This window comes from Octopus bimaculoides, chromosome 15, assembly GCF_001194135.2.
Source record: "Octopus bimaculoides isolate UCB-OBI-ISO-001 chromosome 15, ASM119413v2, whole genome shotgun sequence".
NCBI lineage: Eukaryota > Metazoa > Mollusca > Cephalopoda > Octopoda > Octopodidae > Octopus > Octopus bimaculoides.
The window spans coordinates 91,640-108,414 of record NC_068995.1 but is presented as its reverse complement, the minus strand read 5'-3'; the positions used below and the strand labels follow the sequence as shown (position 1 = coordinate 108,414).

Genomic DNA, 16,775 nt, shown 5'->3' with positions numbered 1-16,775 from the left:
AAACCGGTACACGATTAATTCTTTATTCTGTATATTTTTCATTTTGTCTTGCCCGCTTATGTTCTGGTGTTTGCTGAATTTTTTCTGGAGAACATTATTTTTCTTTGTAGTTGGGTCGTTGATGACCTCTTTCTAGCATATCGGATGTCCACTTAGTGGTCATCCCTTCGTATATGCATGTAATACAATTTTTCTGAATTTTCAGATTTTTATGCTAGGCCACTTGGTTTTAAATTGATGTTAATTGAATTAATATTCAATTTATCAACCTCAATATATAATATATATATATATATACATATATATACACACACACATGCATACAGTAAATACAAACATGCACACATATACATGCATGCACACATACATACATACACGCATATATCAAAAGCAAAGGTTTATAGGGAATGCTAGTAATTTTAAAATTGCTTTTATGAAATTTGATGTCAGAGGACAAGAGAAGAAAAGAAGGAAGAGAGAGAGAGAATTAAAGGAGAAATGGAGGTATGACGTCAAATTTCTTACCAGCAATTTTAAAATACAATATTGCTTTTCAAATATGTGTATGTGTGCATTTATATGTATGCAATATATATATATATTAATATATATATACATGTTCATATATATGTATGCGTGTATATGTGTGAGTGTATGCATACATGTTGATATTCCATGCTTAGTATTCTTTTTGTCCCTTAATGCTCTGAGTTGGAATCCTGCCAAGGTCACTGGTATGTTTCATTCCGTCAATGTCAATAATGAGTAGTGGGGGGTGGGGGTCAATGTAATTTACCTGTAACTTACCAATGTAACTTCTCCTGAGACTGCATGCCTTGTGCCAAAGTATGAAAGGTTTTAATATTAAATAATCTAGTGTTTAAATACTTCACATTTCTCATTTATTTAACAACAAATATCAGAAAACAATTTTACATTTTTTTAAAGTATTTTTTTTAGGTCTTGAAATTTGCTAATTTTAATTTTAAGTTGTACTCCTTTAGAAAAGTGAGTACTATGATGAAATAAAGTACTACTAAAGAGAAGTTGATAAATTAGAATAAGATAATGCTTCATAGAGTTGTTAAATTAAAGTACATCTAGTAAGAATCTGTTGGTGAAATAGGATGGTTGCTAGAGAAATCAGGGTTACAGTAAATTAGGGAGTATCAGAAGGAAACAGGGAGTTCAGATTTTACAATTTCACAAAGGCTTTTTAGCAAGCTCAGATGTTGCACGTTTGGATTTCACAGAAGCTGAAGCTGAGGACTTTCTGCTATTGTCTGGCTTGGAATGGCTACGGGATCGCGTCATTTTCTTTTCCTGACGGTTTGTATTGTTTGTAGTTCTGAAAAGAAGAGAAAAGAAATGAAACTCAATCAAAGTTATATATATATATATATATATATATATATATATATATATATATATATATATATATATATATATATATATATATATACATGTACATAAACACATGCATACACACACACACACACAATGGGTGAGGCTTATAGCTTGCTCTGTCTCAGTCTCTAAGATATGAGGGTCACCATTAAAGATGGGGTGTATATCTTAGAAATCACTTATTGAGGTGATATACATCCTTCACACACATAGAGTGCGACTTCCAGGAGTTAAACTCAATGTAGCAAACTAACAAAATATTCCTCAATTTGAAATGTGTAAGTATGTGTGTGCGTATGTGCACATGCATGCACATATGCAAGTGTGTGTGTATATGTGCAGGATAGATGTAAGGTCATAAATTAAAATCCACAGCTACATGGTTCTGAGTTCTGTCCTACACTGTGGCATTTTCGGTAAATGTCTTCTCATAAATATATATATATCTATGTATGTATGTATGTATGCATGTAAGCATGAATATGCAATAGCAAATAATTTTAAAAAATCATATTTAAAGGTACAGGAGCAAAGTGTATATAACGGAGAAAAGTGCAAGTGCAAGTCTGCATGCATACAGATGTACCTATGGATTAGTGAAAGACAAAAGAACAAGAGTCAAGTACTGCGTTTCATTAAGCTTGTTTCTGCTATCATTAATATTACATTGTATTCACCTGATTGTTTACTCTGAAGTCAAGGTATATTGAGCCCTAACAACTGCTTATTGGTAGTGCTATGCCTAAGCAAAATCATAATATATATGTGTGTGTGTGTGTGTGAATGCATATACAGTTTGTGTCAGTGTACAGGCCGGAATTTGAACCTTAAAAAAAATTCACCCCCCACCCAGAACCAGAGGTCATCTTAAAGACCAAATATAAAACATACAGTTGACATCCTGTGGTTTAGAGTTTCACCAATGGTGATGGAGGACATTGTAAAACACATGCATAGCTCTTAGGGGCCAACCATTAAATATTTTCTACTGAGATATGTTTGGAAAGCTGGATTAATTGTAAGGTTATATTGAAATACAAATATATTAAACACCAGTGTAACACTTCAGAAGACAAAAACAACAATAACACAGCCAACTCGTTGACACACACACAGCAGAAAAAGACAAACTGGTTTAAGTTCGTTTCTGACAGAATGGATTTCCAGCAGTCTTTTGGATGATTTTTTAATTCAAGAGTGGGGAAGAATCGAGTTATCAGAATTCAGGGTGTTGAGAAAACTAACATCAATGACATCGAAATATTTTGTGTGTGTGTGTAGAACACAACCTTACCATTAACATTTTCTTGAAGTAGAAATCTTATGGCTTACTTCTTGCTCATGCTATGATGTGAGCTAAGGGTTGGACAGGCCATCTCAAGATACCACCAAAGGTCAAATTACAAGTGCTCTTCTCTTGGTATTCACCAAACACCAAGAGTTACAATTACTGCAAGCTTGACAATCCAGATATTCGCAAGGACTTACATCAAACCCACACTGTCATTCATTAGAAAGCGGCAGAGTGACAAATGCTCCTGAGGTTGCACAGCCTCAAGGAAACCCTCATATTCAAGATCCTTGGAACTGAAGGGTACTATCAGCAGGTTCCTGGATGACATGCACAAGACCTATAAATCAATTCTGGACAACTCCTCATGAGGAGGAGGGGGAGGAGGAGGTTAGTCATAACTTGAAAAATAAAGGGTGGGTTGCAAAAGCTCAAGATATATCCAGATGCACAGAGACAGGCATCATCATATTTAGAAAGCAGTCATAACATTCTAGGATTCTGGCAATTGTTCAAAGCCATTGCTCTTGTCATTTCATGGACATTTTTCCACTTTTTCTGCATGGTTGGACAGAGTTTATTGAAGTGAATTTTCTAAGGTCAGATGTCATTTCTGTCGCCAATCCTCACTTATTGGTCGGCAAGGTGAGATCTCCTCATGGCCTGACATTAAAAAATCAATCATTTACAGCAGATATGTGTGGTCAAGGCAAAGAGACACATGCGCACGCACACATACACACGTGATGGGCTTCGTTCAGTTTCCATCTCCCAAATCCACTCACAAAGCTTTGGTCAGCCTGAAGCCATAATCGAAGACACTTATCCAAAAAGGCACACAGTAGGGCTGAACCTGAAGTCCCATGGTCAGGAAGCAAACATCCTAAGGATAGAAACCCCTCTGCGCCGTCTCTGCCGAAGGACCCGGCAGCCTCAGTGAAGATTTGTGACATCAACTGTAATAGTTCAGACATGGCCTCTTCCTATTTGAGACGTGTTTCTCTCAGTCGACGCCTGGTGAGGCTGGTTGGCCTGGAAAAGGGTGCTCAAAAACCAGCTGAAGACTGCTTCAAGGAAGAACACTATCAATGCTTGGGAAAGTGGGTTGGACGTTGCTACCTGCTGTTCCTTTTGGTGGTGGTGGTGGTGGTGGGAGGGGGTAATAGAAGATAGAGAGGGGAAAAGCACTCAGCAGCATCCAAAGAAGCAAGAAAGCAACATGCGTGCAGAGTTACATCTGCAAGTTGTGCACAAGGTCAGGCTTGCCAGTAAAGCTACACATTAAGAATTAGGAGGACAGGCAGTCATTAAAGGGTTGACTTAATGAAAGAGGGTTGGGGTTCAAATCGGAATCAATGAAGAACAAGAAGCAAAAGCAAGCAACATAAAAACTGCCATAAGTTTATGCGTTGATCTAGTTTTATATATATGTGTGGGTATATTCAATGAAATGTTGCCGTATCTATACAGGGCCGTATCATCAAAACATATAATGTCAATGAGTTATATATATGTGTGGGTATATTATGAGTATTGAATATGTTGAGATAGAACCAGTTAAAGTGTGTGTGTGTGTGTGTGTGTACAGCTGAACCTGTAAATATTCTGGAAACATCTTCATTTATTTGCACAGTTATTAAAAATAAACATTTGTATTATACGTATACACACACACACACACACACTCATTCACACATACTTAAATATTACATACACACACACACACACATAAAATATATGAATATAAGAGTTAAAATATAAAAATAGGAATAAATTATAATAAATGAAGGTGTAATCCAATGTATTCAGTTCGTTTAAAAAGATCTGTAATCACTGCAGCAATTAATAGGGGAAAATAGTAGGAGAGATGAAGCTGTGGCTATAATCTATGTTCACTTCACACACAATGCTAAATTCAGCAGCAGCAGTATCATGTGTGTAACACAGAGCAACACACACACACACACAAATATTATATATATAAAAAAACAAAACAAATGCCAAGACCTTTGTTTTAGCTGCTAGTTTCTCTTTTTGTTATAGGAAGTATAGAGACACAGCAGAGTAACTGTGCCAAGGAGGAAGGAGAAAAAGGAGAGATTGACAACATGTAATAGACACACACACATGTATGTATGTATGTATGTACAGGGTGTTCAGGCTAAAGTTGATTTTTGTCTCCATTTTTCAGGAACAGCTTGTTATACTGGTATTGGAGAGCATAAAGATTAAAGTTGTGGTTGAGAAAAGTTAACATGAAGGAGTAGAGGCCATTGGAATACTGGGAAAAGAGGTATCTGTATGATGAACATTTGCACTGGGTGTCAAAACATGATGACTGCTGCTCGATGCCCTGTGAAGACTGTAAGCGCTTATAATACAGGACATGGACATCACGAAAGCCAGCTTCCCCAAACTGTGATGGTCTTTCTATGTGTCTCCAGTGAGATTGATGTTATGCTGCCCTACATTATTGAACAGAAACTTACTTTCAATTCCAATGGCCATATAAAGTCCCTGGAAGACGATATATTTTCTTGCAAGATTTCGGTCCTTGCCATTTCTCAGGAAAGAGTCAGAAGTGGCTGTTGAAGAATTTCTCCCACTTCACTCGTCCCAATTTCTGTCCTCCTAATTACCCTGATTGTCGATTCCAGCTATAATCTAGTTGATATGTTTTGAGTTTGAAAATACTTTTACGTTTGGAAGTGACATTGTGTTTACTTTCCTTTTACGAAAATTGTGTGAGTGAATGGTAAAAATTACATGTGTATCTAATATAGTCTCATGAAGGCGATGACAAATGATTGAGGCCTTTGGCAGTTTGCTATGCTTGAGAAGACTCATCAGGCCAAGTGAAACCATAGTGCTGGGGACAGTGATGGGGACACATAAAAGATACCCGTGAGGGTGACATGTAAAAGGCACCCACTACACTTTTGAAGAGGTTCATGTTGAAAGGGGAATAGAGACCAAAATCAGACTGGAGCCTTGTACAGCTCCCCAGCTTACCAGTTCCAGTCAAACCGTCAAGCCTATGCCAACTGGAAAATGGAGAATAAATGATGAAAGTTGAACCTTGGTTCACAAATATCATTCATCCCTGAAGACCATTTATCACTTGTTTGTAAACTGAAACTATTTTTCCCATAGGAAATTCAAGCAGGGATGGGCATGGTAAATTTGAAGAGGGAAGTGCACGGAGAGGCATTTGAAAACTGAGGTTCCACTGCATGTATATATATCATCATCATCATCATTTAATGTCCACTTTCCATGCTGGCATGGATTGGGCAGTTTGACAAGAGCTGGCCAGGTAGAACACTGCACCATGCTTCACTGACTGTTTTGGCTAGATGCTCTTGCTAACACCAGCCCCTCCCCCAGCAGAGTGGACTGAGTGCTTTTTACATGGCACCAGTACTGGCAGGGTCACCAAGTAACTTGCAAGACAAGGAAGAATCTTTGAGAGGGGAGGAGGGGGGCATTGGAGGAAGAGGAAGAGATCTTGTGTCGGGGATGAAAGGTTAAAATGAGAGAGAAACAGGTGGAGAAAGCAATGTGTGTGTGTCTGTATGTATGTGTGCATGTATATATATATATATATATATATATAGATAGATAGATAGATAGATAGATAGATAGATAGATAGATAGATAGATAGATAGATACATACATACAGGATATTTAGGCTAAATTTATAAGTTTAAATAAAAAGAAAGAAACTGCAATATCCTATCCAAAAATAAAAGTAATTTTAAAAGTCAAAAAATTAAAATTCAAGAAGAAAATGGAGCTGAGATAGTTCTACCTTTCCTCCATTTTCTTCTTGAATCTCTTTGCCTCTAAACAAAGAGGTTAAGAATTACTGGGACAGAAATAAACCCTGTCATTTTTGATAGGTACATCATCATCATCATCATCATCATCATCATCATTTAGTATCCATCATTCATGCTAACATGGGTTGGATGATTCGAGAACATCTAAATATCAATTTATTGCCAACAAAATCCAAAACATTGGCTCACAGATTCTTCTCCTCCTCCTGCTGGCGCCACCGTCACGCCTATTCATATGAACTGACTACAGACGTCCCATTGGAATCCTTCTCTTACCATTAGACACTGAGCTACACACAAAGGCAGGGTTTAACAAGAGGAAAGGCATCCAGTCATAGAAACAAAGCCAGAACGCCACACAAGAAGCAGTTTAGAGCAGGAGTAGTTCTCAGTAGGAAAGGACTGGCCTGAATTATGCTGACCGACCCAATGCGGGCCAGGAATGAAAGTGGACGTAATATGATGATGATGATGATGATATATATGTGTATGTATAAATGTGCATGTATGAACGTGTGTGTGTGTGTGCATATACAAACTTGCATGTTTGTTTGAACATATTAATCAAGTGGTCAGATAATTACCCCACCCCAACAAAATAGTCTGTGTACTACACACATACATTTTTATTGCAAGCTGACACACAGACACACACACATGTAAATATTAATCAAAGAAGTGTTAAAAGAAAAAAATAAATACGATGAAGCATTTATTAACATTTGAAGAAAGACAAAAGACAAAAGAAGAAAAAAGGCTGTAGCAGAAACTGAGAGACGAAGAAAGAAAAGGAAAAGCTGAAAGTTTGAGTGAAAGAAGCAGACATAAGTATTGAAAAGTGGGAATAAAGATGAAAGTAGGGAAAAAGAAAACCTGTGGTTGGGGGTGTCCGAGAACAGAGGTAATGGGTGAATAGAAGAAGAAGATTAGGCAACAAAAACATCAGGATGTATTCACATAAACAGCAACGAAAAGAGGCTTCAGGAAACAGAGGTGATATCATATACAAATATATATATAAATACATTTATATACATATATATATGTATAAACACACACAAACTGTATGGTTCCTCTTCCTAGAAATTTACTAGTTTTACAAGAGTGATGTTTAAGGTTTCACTAAAGTATGACAAACGTCATAATAGCAGCTTGGGAGCAAACCAGTCACAACGACGCAAGTATTTCAATGTTGTCGTTGTTGCTCATGTTGTGTGCTTCTTGATCTGTTGCTCTCCATCAGCATTAAAGACATCAAAAGCAGGGACCCAGTTGAATATCTGCTATTTCATATCTGTTTGTCTCTTTGACGATGACATGTCACACACTGGCTTGCAAGGATTTCTGGGGCAAGATGTGAAGCAGTGTCTGGGTTCTCTGCTATTATATATCTGTTGTTGCTTAGTGCACGAGGGCCAATGATCCTATTCAAATAAACCAATGAGGCATTCCAACCATAACCATTCCATTTGTGGCTACATTGTTGTGATAGCATTTCATTTTTTTATTACAACTGGTTGTTGTTTCTAGCCTGTTGAAAGACCCTCTAAAAGCTCCCTCACCTGACTCATTATATTTAGATCTAGGTAAGTCCTGATCAAAGGCAATCCACTCCCAGCTCATCATAGATGGAGCTGGGGGTGGTGGTGGTTGTTGAGGCAGTTTTAGTGTTGGACAAAGCTATTTCTAGGAAGAGCAAACCATATATCCAGCTGTAGAGCAAGATAAAGAATGATATACCAATGCCGTGAGTGTGTGTCTGTTTGTCTCTCTCTCTCTCGCTACTTGGAGGAGCTTGTGGAGAGAATGTTCAGTCCAGAACTGACCTTGCTCGGAGAGCAGGGACATACAGTGGACAGAAAACTGCTGCAAAAATAAATTGTGGTTAATAAATTAAGACAACCAACAAAAAAACAAAAAGTGAAAAACAAATTTATATATATATATATATATATATATGAGTTTTGAAGCTGTATCCTAAATACAGCCTTAATACTCACAATATACTCAGTTGGGTACAGTTAATTGTATACACAACTGCAATAATTATTTGTCATTCAATATGTAGGTATTTGTTCCACTGATTTCATTGTATATGCGATTTGTTTCTTTTTGACCTGACACAATGTTTAACCATTTAAGAACCTGATTCACTTGAATCCTGAACATATATACATACATATATAAAAATGTATAAACACCCACCTCCAAACTGACAGCTCAACAATTTCAAACAGGACATTACCAATATGGTGAAAAACATAAAATTTAAACCCAAAAGAAAAGCAACCATCCCTCACCTAACCAAAATCAATAAGATTATTAAAAAAAACTTCAGAAATATCCCAGAATTCTCGTCCTCGCTGATAAGACAGGCAATTTATGCAAAGCTTCCCTAAACAAATACTGAGATTTAATACTCAAGCAACTACACAAGGACTACAGAATTGGACCTGATTTGGCTCTCAAAGAAATCAACAGCAAATATAGAGTTGTCATTGTTAAACTTGGATTTGAAGATAGGACTGAACCTGCCACACCTTGCCCACCCAATATAAACTTAAAGGATCACAAAGAAAACTTTGCAGCGAACCCCTCAGTTCACTTCATCTGCCCCTCCAGCACCGATATAAGTAAGATCAGCAAAGTTATACTTGATCGGGTAATACCCCCAACTCTCTGCCATATCAACATTAAAACTCTGGACCAGAGCCACTGAAGCTACCCAGTGATTCAATTTTCTATGCCCAAAGCACAAATTAAAATTTATACAAGTTGACATTGATTAATACTACTCCAGCATATCCCTTATTAATCTAAATAAGGCCCTAATTTTCACCAAAAAACATTCCAACCTACCTTACGATGGTCTTGATATAATATTAGCAACCTGCCGAAATATCATACTGCTTGATGGGAAATCCTGGGCCCGCAAGGATACACCCAACTTTTTTGACATCCCTAAGGGGGTCAGTTATGGATTTTGTAGGGCATTACCTACTTAACAGTCTCCATGAATAATTCTCTGACATCTCCAATGATCTATACAGAGAAATGCTCTATTCACAATCCAAAATTCTAGCAACCAGAAAAATCAAACAGACCAGGAAAAGATTAAGAATTAAAAAAATAAAAACGTTGGCCTTAGCATCTCCTTCTGTAACATTAAAACTCAACATAGTGTCTCAGAAGTAAATCTAATAGATTTTAGATGGGGTTATGTTTAGGGGACAAATTGTATCGTTAATAAAATGAGCACAAGTTGAGAAGTAGGGGTCAATATCAATAACTTTACTCTCCCCTAAAAACTGCTGGCTTTGTGCCAAAATTATAAAGAATTTATTATTAACAATTAAAGTGGTTAACAAGTAGAATCATTAGTATGCTAGAAAAAAAGGCATTTATTTCGGCTCTTTACATTCTGATTTCGAATCCCATCAAAGACAATTTTCTCTTTCATTTTTGGGATCAAATAAAGTGCCACTCAAGTAATAGGGTTAATGAAATCAATTCCCCACCACCACCACACTAAATTGTTGGCCTAGTACCAAAATTAGAAAGAATTATTATTATTATTATTATTATTATTATTATTATTCAGGCAGTGAGTTAACAGAATTGTTTTCATGTTGAACAAAATGCAAAATGGCATTTCTCTGGCTCTTTAGGTTCTGAGTTCAAATTCTGCTCAATTTTATTTATCATCCTTTTGCTGTTGATAAAATGATTGACTTAATGACACCCCCAAGTAGTGGTGGAATTACCAGAGCATTGAAAAAAGGGCTTTGTGGGTCATATGATATACCTACACAACATCAGCTGAATACAAAATGTCAACTTATTGAATCGCAAATGCTAATACAAATATGTCTCCTCCACTGTCACATAGCAAGGGAGATAAATCATCAGAGTTATCTCCCTTAGGAGAAGCAGACCGAGATATGCTAAGACTAGTGATTTTAAAGGAGGGTGTTAAATCGATTACATTGACCCCGAAAGTCGACCACGAGCCTGAAGAAATGCCACTAAGCCAATAATAACAATCCTTTCTACTATAGGCACAAGGCCTGAAATTTTGGGGGCAGGGACTAGTCGATTACATCGACCCCAGTGTTTCACTGATAGTTAAAATATCGACCCCGAAAGGATGAAAGGCAAAGTCGACCTCAGCAGAATTTGAACTCCAAACATAAAGGCGAACGAAATACTGCTAAGCATTTTGCCCAGCATGCTAACAATTCTGCCAGCACGTTGCCTTAATAATAATAATAATAATAATAATAATAATAATCGTTTCTACTTTCAGCACAAGATCTGAAATTGTTGACAGAGGAGGCTAACTGACTACATCGTCCTCAACAGGATGAAAGGCAAATTCAGTATCAGCAGAATTTGAACTCAGAATGGACGAAATGCTACAAAGCATTTTGTCTGGTGTCTTAACAATTCTGCCAACTCGCTGTCTTCCTTAATAATAATAATAATAATGATGAGAATTCATGTTGATTTCAACATAAAAGTGTTTGAAGGAAAGAATTAAAAATAAAAGTAAAAAAAAAAAAATGAAAAATGAATTTAAAAAAAAAAAAGCTGCATAGATTTTGCTATGAAGTCACAATGGGGAAGATGAGGATTTTAATTTTGCCTGGGATTAAACAAATATATCTGTTGATTGCCGAATATAATTCTTTTATTGTTCTATTTTTAACAATTTGGCACAAGGCCAGAAAACTCTGGAAAAAGGGGTCAGTTGATTACATTGATCCCATTGCTCAACTGGTCCATATTTTATTGACCCCGGCAAAAGGATGAAATCAACTTCAACGGAATTTGAAATCAGAAAATAAAGAAGGACAAAATGCCCCTGGTGGGCTCACAATTCTGCCATCTTGCCACCTCGATTACAATAATAATAATAATGGTTTCAAATTTTGGCACAAGGTCAGGTGCGGGGATTAAGTGAATTACATTGACTCCAGGACCCAGCTGGAACCCAAAAAGGCAAAGTTGGAATTTGAACTCAGAACATGAAAACAGATTAAATACTGCTAAAGGCATTTTGTCTGATTTAACAATTCTGCAGGGTTCACTGACTTGCTTTCAAATTTTGGCAAAGGGGTCAGCAGTCATTGAGGGCAGAAGGAAGTTAATTATATGCTTCCCCAGTACTTGACTGGTACTTCTTTTATCCTGAACTTTTAAAGTGGGGGGGGGGCTAGTTGATTGACCCCCAGTGCATAACTGGTACTTATTTCATCAACCCTGAAAGGATGAAAGGCAAAGTTGACCTCAACAGCATTTAAACTTGGAATAAAGAGAAAGACGAAATGCTGCTGCTAATAATAATGATAATGATGATGATGATTTGTTTGAATTAGATCCAAGGCTATTTATTATAAAGTAAGGTTCTTATAATTTATTGAATTAATTTAGTATTTTCTAAGTTCATATAGTATTAAAAATCTCCCCCCCCCCCTCCGATTCTGGATGAACAAACTCAAAATGAATTTAATCCCATTTTTGGGCAGAGAGGATCAAAATTAAAAATATAGAGAGAGAACTATTTGTGCAACAGCAACAAAGAAACAGCAGCAAAATTAAAGCAACAGTTGAAAAAGGGTCATGGAGTAATACATGAAGTAGAATATAGGCTCCATGTATGGATGAAGAGAAATTAATTCTGCTACATGTTGTTTCAAATATCCATACTTCATAAGGTAAATATTGAAGACATAAATGTGTGCGTGTGTGTGTCTTTGTGCATGTCCCTGCCACTGCCTGGCAACCGGTGTGGTTTCTTTGTATTTTCATTACTTAGACATTTGGCGAAAGAGACAGACAGTGTAAGGGAAAAGGTGGATGTGTTGGTAAGTTCACTAATTAGAAATGGTGTAACAGCTGATTAAGTGATAGAGAATGAGTTGGGTACAAAGTTGGGTACAAAGGACATCAGCTCAGTGTAGGGAGGAGTGAAGGGAATACGGTAACATATTGATAGATTGATAGAAAAGTGGGTGTCAGAAGATGAGTTGTGGGGGAAACCATGACAGGGTCTCAATATGTACACAGGCATTAAACAATCTGCCTTTCATCTGAGAAGCCATTTTGTTAGAGAGGTAAAAGTTCTCTGGACTTTCTCCATCCAATTGATATTCGAGCAACTCTACTTACAGTTGATGAAGACACTTAGGTGTCAGAAACTCCCTACTACTCCGAGGGAGCCTCCTGAGCATTTCAGAACATCTACTTCATATTTACTCATATTATTTATTGCTCCTGCTCATCAGTCACAAACAGATTCTACTTTCTCTGTTGACCTTTAACTGTGATTCTACCACACTTCTTTTGTGTCCATAGTTTGCACTGAGCATGCCATATGGAATTTATACACACACACACATATATATATATATATATATATACAGACTTGTGGTGCATGTAACCCCTCATATTGCTAAAGATAATCCTTTGCTACTGATTATCCTCCTTTAGCAATATAAACCTGACATCACAAATCCTATATAAAAGCTCCCCTCATGCTCACCATTGCAGTGTTCCAACACAACATCCACTTTTAAGAGGGGATAAATATCACCTTTTGCTATTAATACTGCTTCTGTCGCTATTAATTACGTTTTTAATAATCCCACTTCTATATCAGCACAGGAAGCAGTGCATAAGTGGCTGCACGACCAGCCATATTCCTCCTCCTCTGATGGGATAAGTAAGCGTGTATTCCCCTGCAAGAAGTGCATATACGTTATATGCATATTATATATATATATATATGTGTGTGCGTGTGTGTGAGTATATATACATACACACACATATATACATAAATATACATATACACAGGGTAATGTATTCTCATTCCACTCACCTAACCAATAGAGAGAGTAATACCAGGAGTATGTTTTGTTTTTCTTTGGCATTAGTGTGTGTGTGTGTGTGTGTGTGTGTGTGTGTGTGTGTGTGTGTGTGTGTGCGTGCGTGGAAGGTTATTTGAAATAGCTTAGTGCTCTATCCAGGGGTATGTGTGTGTGTGTTTGAGATTTGTTTCTATGAGAACTGGAGTGAGAAGTGGATGTGCCGATGGATGTTTCAGGATTCAAGAAAAAGCTGGGAGTGAGCTTTAGCATTGAAACAACAATAATAAATAGCAACAGTAATTGGTACAAAAAAGCACAGGCATGAATGCCACAAATTCAGCATCAAAATAATAAAAAAAAAGCAAATATTTAATAAACAATTGCAGGATTATATCAGTTTTAGCAGCAACACAATCCCAAAATAAGCTTTTGTGCTTGTGTTTTTTATGTTGTAATTATTGAGCAATCTACTATTTAGGGGCTGTGGGGGTTTGAGGAGTAGAGTGGTTACTTTTAAAAAATAGTATCATAGGTTCAAATCTCACCTCACTTACTGTACTTGATTTTCTCTGTGTGTGCGTGTGTACACACACACACACACATATATATATGCTAGCATGCATTAGATGGGGTATTGTTTTACTGATGCCCTTCCTATAGATAACCCGTATCTAGTTTTCAAGTAAAGGAGCTCTTCTTCAAAGGCCTGACAATTTAATGGCAGAAGTGACAGCACTTGCAGTTCATGGCCTTCATAGGCTACACACACACACACACACACACATATCACTATGTTCATTTATTTCAGTGACAAAGTTTCCTTGTCATCTGAATTAATGCACAAAGACATTCCATGGAGTCATGGAGCGGAAACAACAAGTAAAAACATTGCACTCTATATGTATTCAGTACTCTTTCTACCAATTGCATATCCAAATGTGCACACACACACACACACACACAGAAATATATGTACATATATTTGCATAGATGTGTGAGAGTAAATGTATGTATGTGAGTGTGTATATATATATATATATATATAGAAATAGCTGTAATTTGCTTTACTGATATGGTTTTTGACGAAACCCCCTAACTGTCCATTGTGTGATTGTAATGTATATACACTTATGTTGTGTGTCTGCTCTTGTGCTCATATTGTATATGCCATAATATGGATGTGTATGAGAGTAACTGTGTAAGTGTAGGTGTGTATAAGACTAAAAACACATATATAAATATGTGTGCAAGTGTGTGAATGAAAAACATGGCAGCTAAATAACAAAGATGCATTTCAAAAGATAAGGTGAAATGTATCCAACATTGTAGAAACGGCCACACAGACTGAAGAAGGGACATGCATTTGAATAAGTGCAGTTGAGTGCTGAACAACAGAGAAAAGTAGAGATGAAAAGCAGAGGGAGGCAGATGAGGCATGAAAGAGCAGTTTAATTAAGCTGCATCAAAACCTGGGTCTCACAAACAAACAACAGCAACAAGGGTTTCTTTCATTGCCATGATTGCTAGAAATTTATAGGGGTTAGGGTTAGGGTTGGGATTGACTTTACAGTCAATTGAGCTGAAGGATGAACTACAATCTCTCGAACGATAGGGATTTGAACTCAGAGCAGAAACAGTTATAGCTAAATATAAAATGCATCACTCTACAATTTCTGATACTCTACTGGCCGGATAATAATAATAATGGTCTCACATTTAGATAGAAGGGTAAGCTGAGTAGACTGAACTTAGTACTTGATTGATACTTTATTTCAGCAACATAAAACGGATGAAGGGCAAAGTTAACATTGGGTGAGATTTCAACACATCACAAGACTTTATTTTTGATGCTCTACCCATTCTGTCAATCCACCACTCTTGGTTTCTATTTTGGGCACAAAACCCGGTAATTTTGAAGGCAGAGGGTTCATCAACAGCGTTAACCCCAGTACTTGATTGATTCTTTATTTCATCAAACTCCACAGTGATGAAAGGCAAAGATTGACCTTAATAATAATAATAATGATGATTTCAAATTTTGGCACAAGGCCAGCAGTTTCAGGACAGGGTTAAGTCAGTTACATCGACCCCAGCACTCAGCTGGTACTTTTTTCATTGACCCCAAAAAGACGTAAGGCAAAGTCAACCTCAACAGAACTTGTACTGAGATTGTGGACCGAAATGCTGCTAAGGATTCTGCCAGCAGCTTGCCTCTTTCTAATCTCAACAAATGGGTAGCAATTCTGAAGAGAAGGAGAAAATCAACTTACTTCAACTCTGCCAAATCATTTTGTCCAACATGCAAATTATCGTTCCAGTTCACTGCCTTAATGATGAAAATAATAATAATCTTGAGGCCAGAAATTTGCGGGAAGGAAATAATTGATTATATAAAGCCCAGTTATTACTGGTACATATTTTAGCAACCTCCCTCAATCCTGGAAGGACGAAAGATGAAGTTGAACTCAGCTGTAACCAAACTCAACTTAAAGAGACATAATAATAATGACCCTTTAACAGAGTAGAAATATATAGTTAGTTGAATTGATTCCTGGTATTTATTTTATTTTTTGAAGGGGTTACTGACAGCAGGCAGAAAACTAGGGGCTTACTTATGCATTTAAATTAACACACTGGCCACAAATGTGATGTGTAAGCATTGTCTCTAATTAGCTTAATACTTTTGATACTAAAACACCCAGAAATTGTCCCTGGTTCTGTGTTACAAACTTCATTTTAAAATGATCTCAAAAGCTTCCATCGAAATTTCATGTTAATTCAAGATCCAAACACCAGCTTAAAAATGAAACAAAGTTATTAAAAATTAATTTAAGCAAAAGACAGTATATTTCAATAGAAATATGGGACCAAAAATGTTAAATATCTTTGATCTGTTCTTGTATAGCACCAGGTCATCTCCAACAGATTTGTGATGAGAATCCTTCCAGTTGTGACCATCCTGCCTTTTTCTTTGATCTAGGACTACATTAACTAGAGTGTCTTTTCTAGTTTTTAAAAGATATTAAGATATTAAGGGGTGATATTAATGGAGATTTTGCTATTTTTAGCAGGTCAAGCACCATGCAAAGGCTCCCTCATGGTCTTATGAAATGTTGGAGTGATATTAGAGTGGACTTGCTTGTTCTACATGAAACCAAGGAAGTAACTCCTTATAGGGTCTTGTGATCATCAATATTAGAAGCAGGGAAAATATGAGGGAGAAAGAAGAATCACAAGGAAGACAGGTGAAGAAGAAAGAAACTGGAGAGAGTAGTTTCAAATCCCATTGTTTCTAAGAATATTGAAATCCAGAAATCATTCTTGCTTAAATTACAAAATAAAAAAAAAAAAAAAAAAAAAAAAAA

General features: G+C 36.7%; 1 protein-coding gene across 3 annotated transcripts in view; it reads right to left on the bottom strand.

Annotated features, from left to right (window-relative positions):
• Positions 1-879: 879 nt before the first annotated feature.
• Positions 880-16,775, bottom strand: part of LOC106881410 (BLOC-1-related complex subunit 8) — a 43,102-nt gene continuing 27,206 nt past the window's right edge. Inside the window, exon 6 of one of the 3 annotated variants that reach the window (XM_014931789.2) lies at positions 880-1,348. In XM_014931789.2, coding sequence (XP_014787275.1) covers positions 1,204-1,348 — 145 coding nt within the window. In that variant the 3' untranslated portion in view covers positions 880-1,203. Of the gene's footprint in view, positions 1,349-8,299; positions 8,408-16,775 lie in introns of those variants that run through there. The other 2 variants (XR_001410850.2, XM_014931791.2) reach the window with 2 other exon arrangements.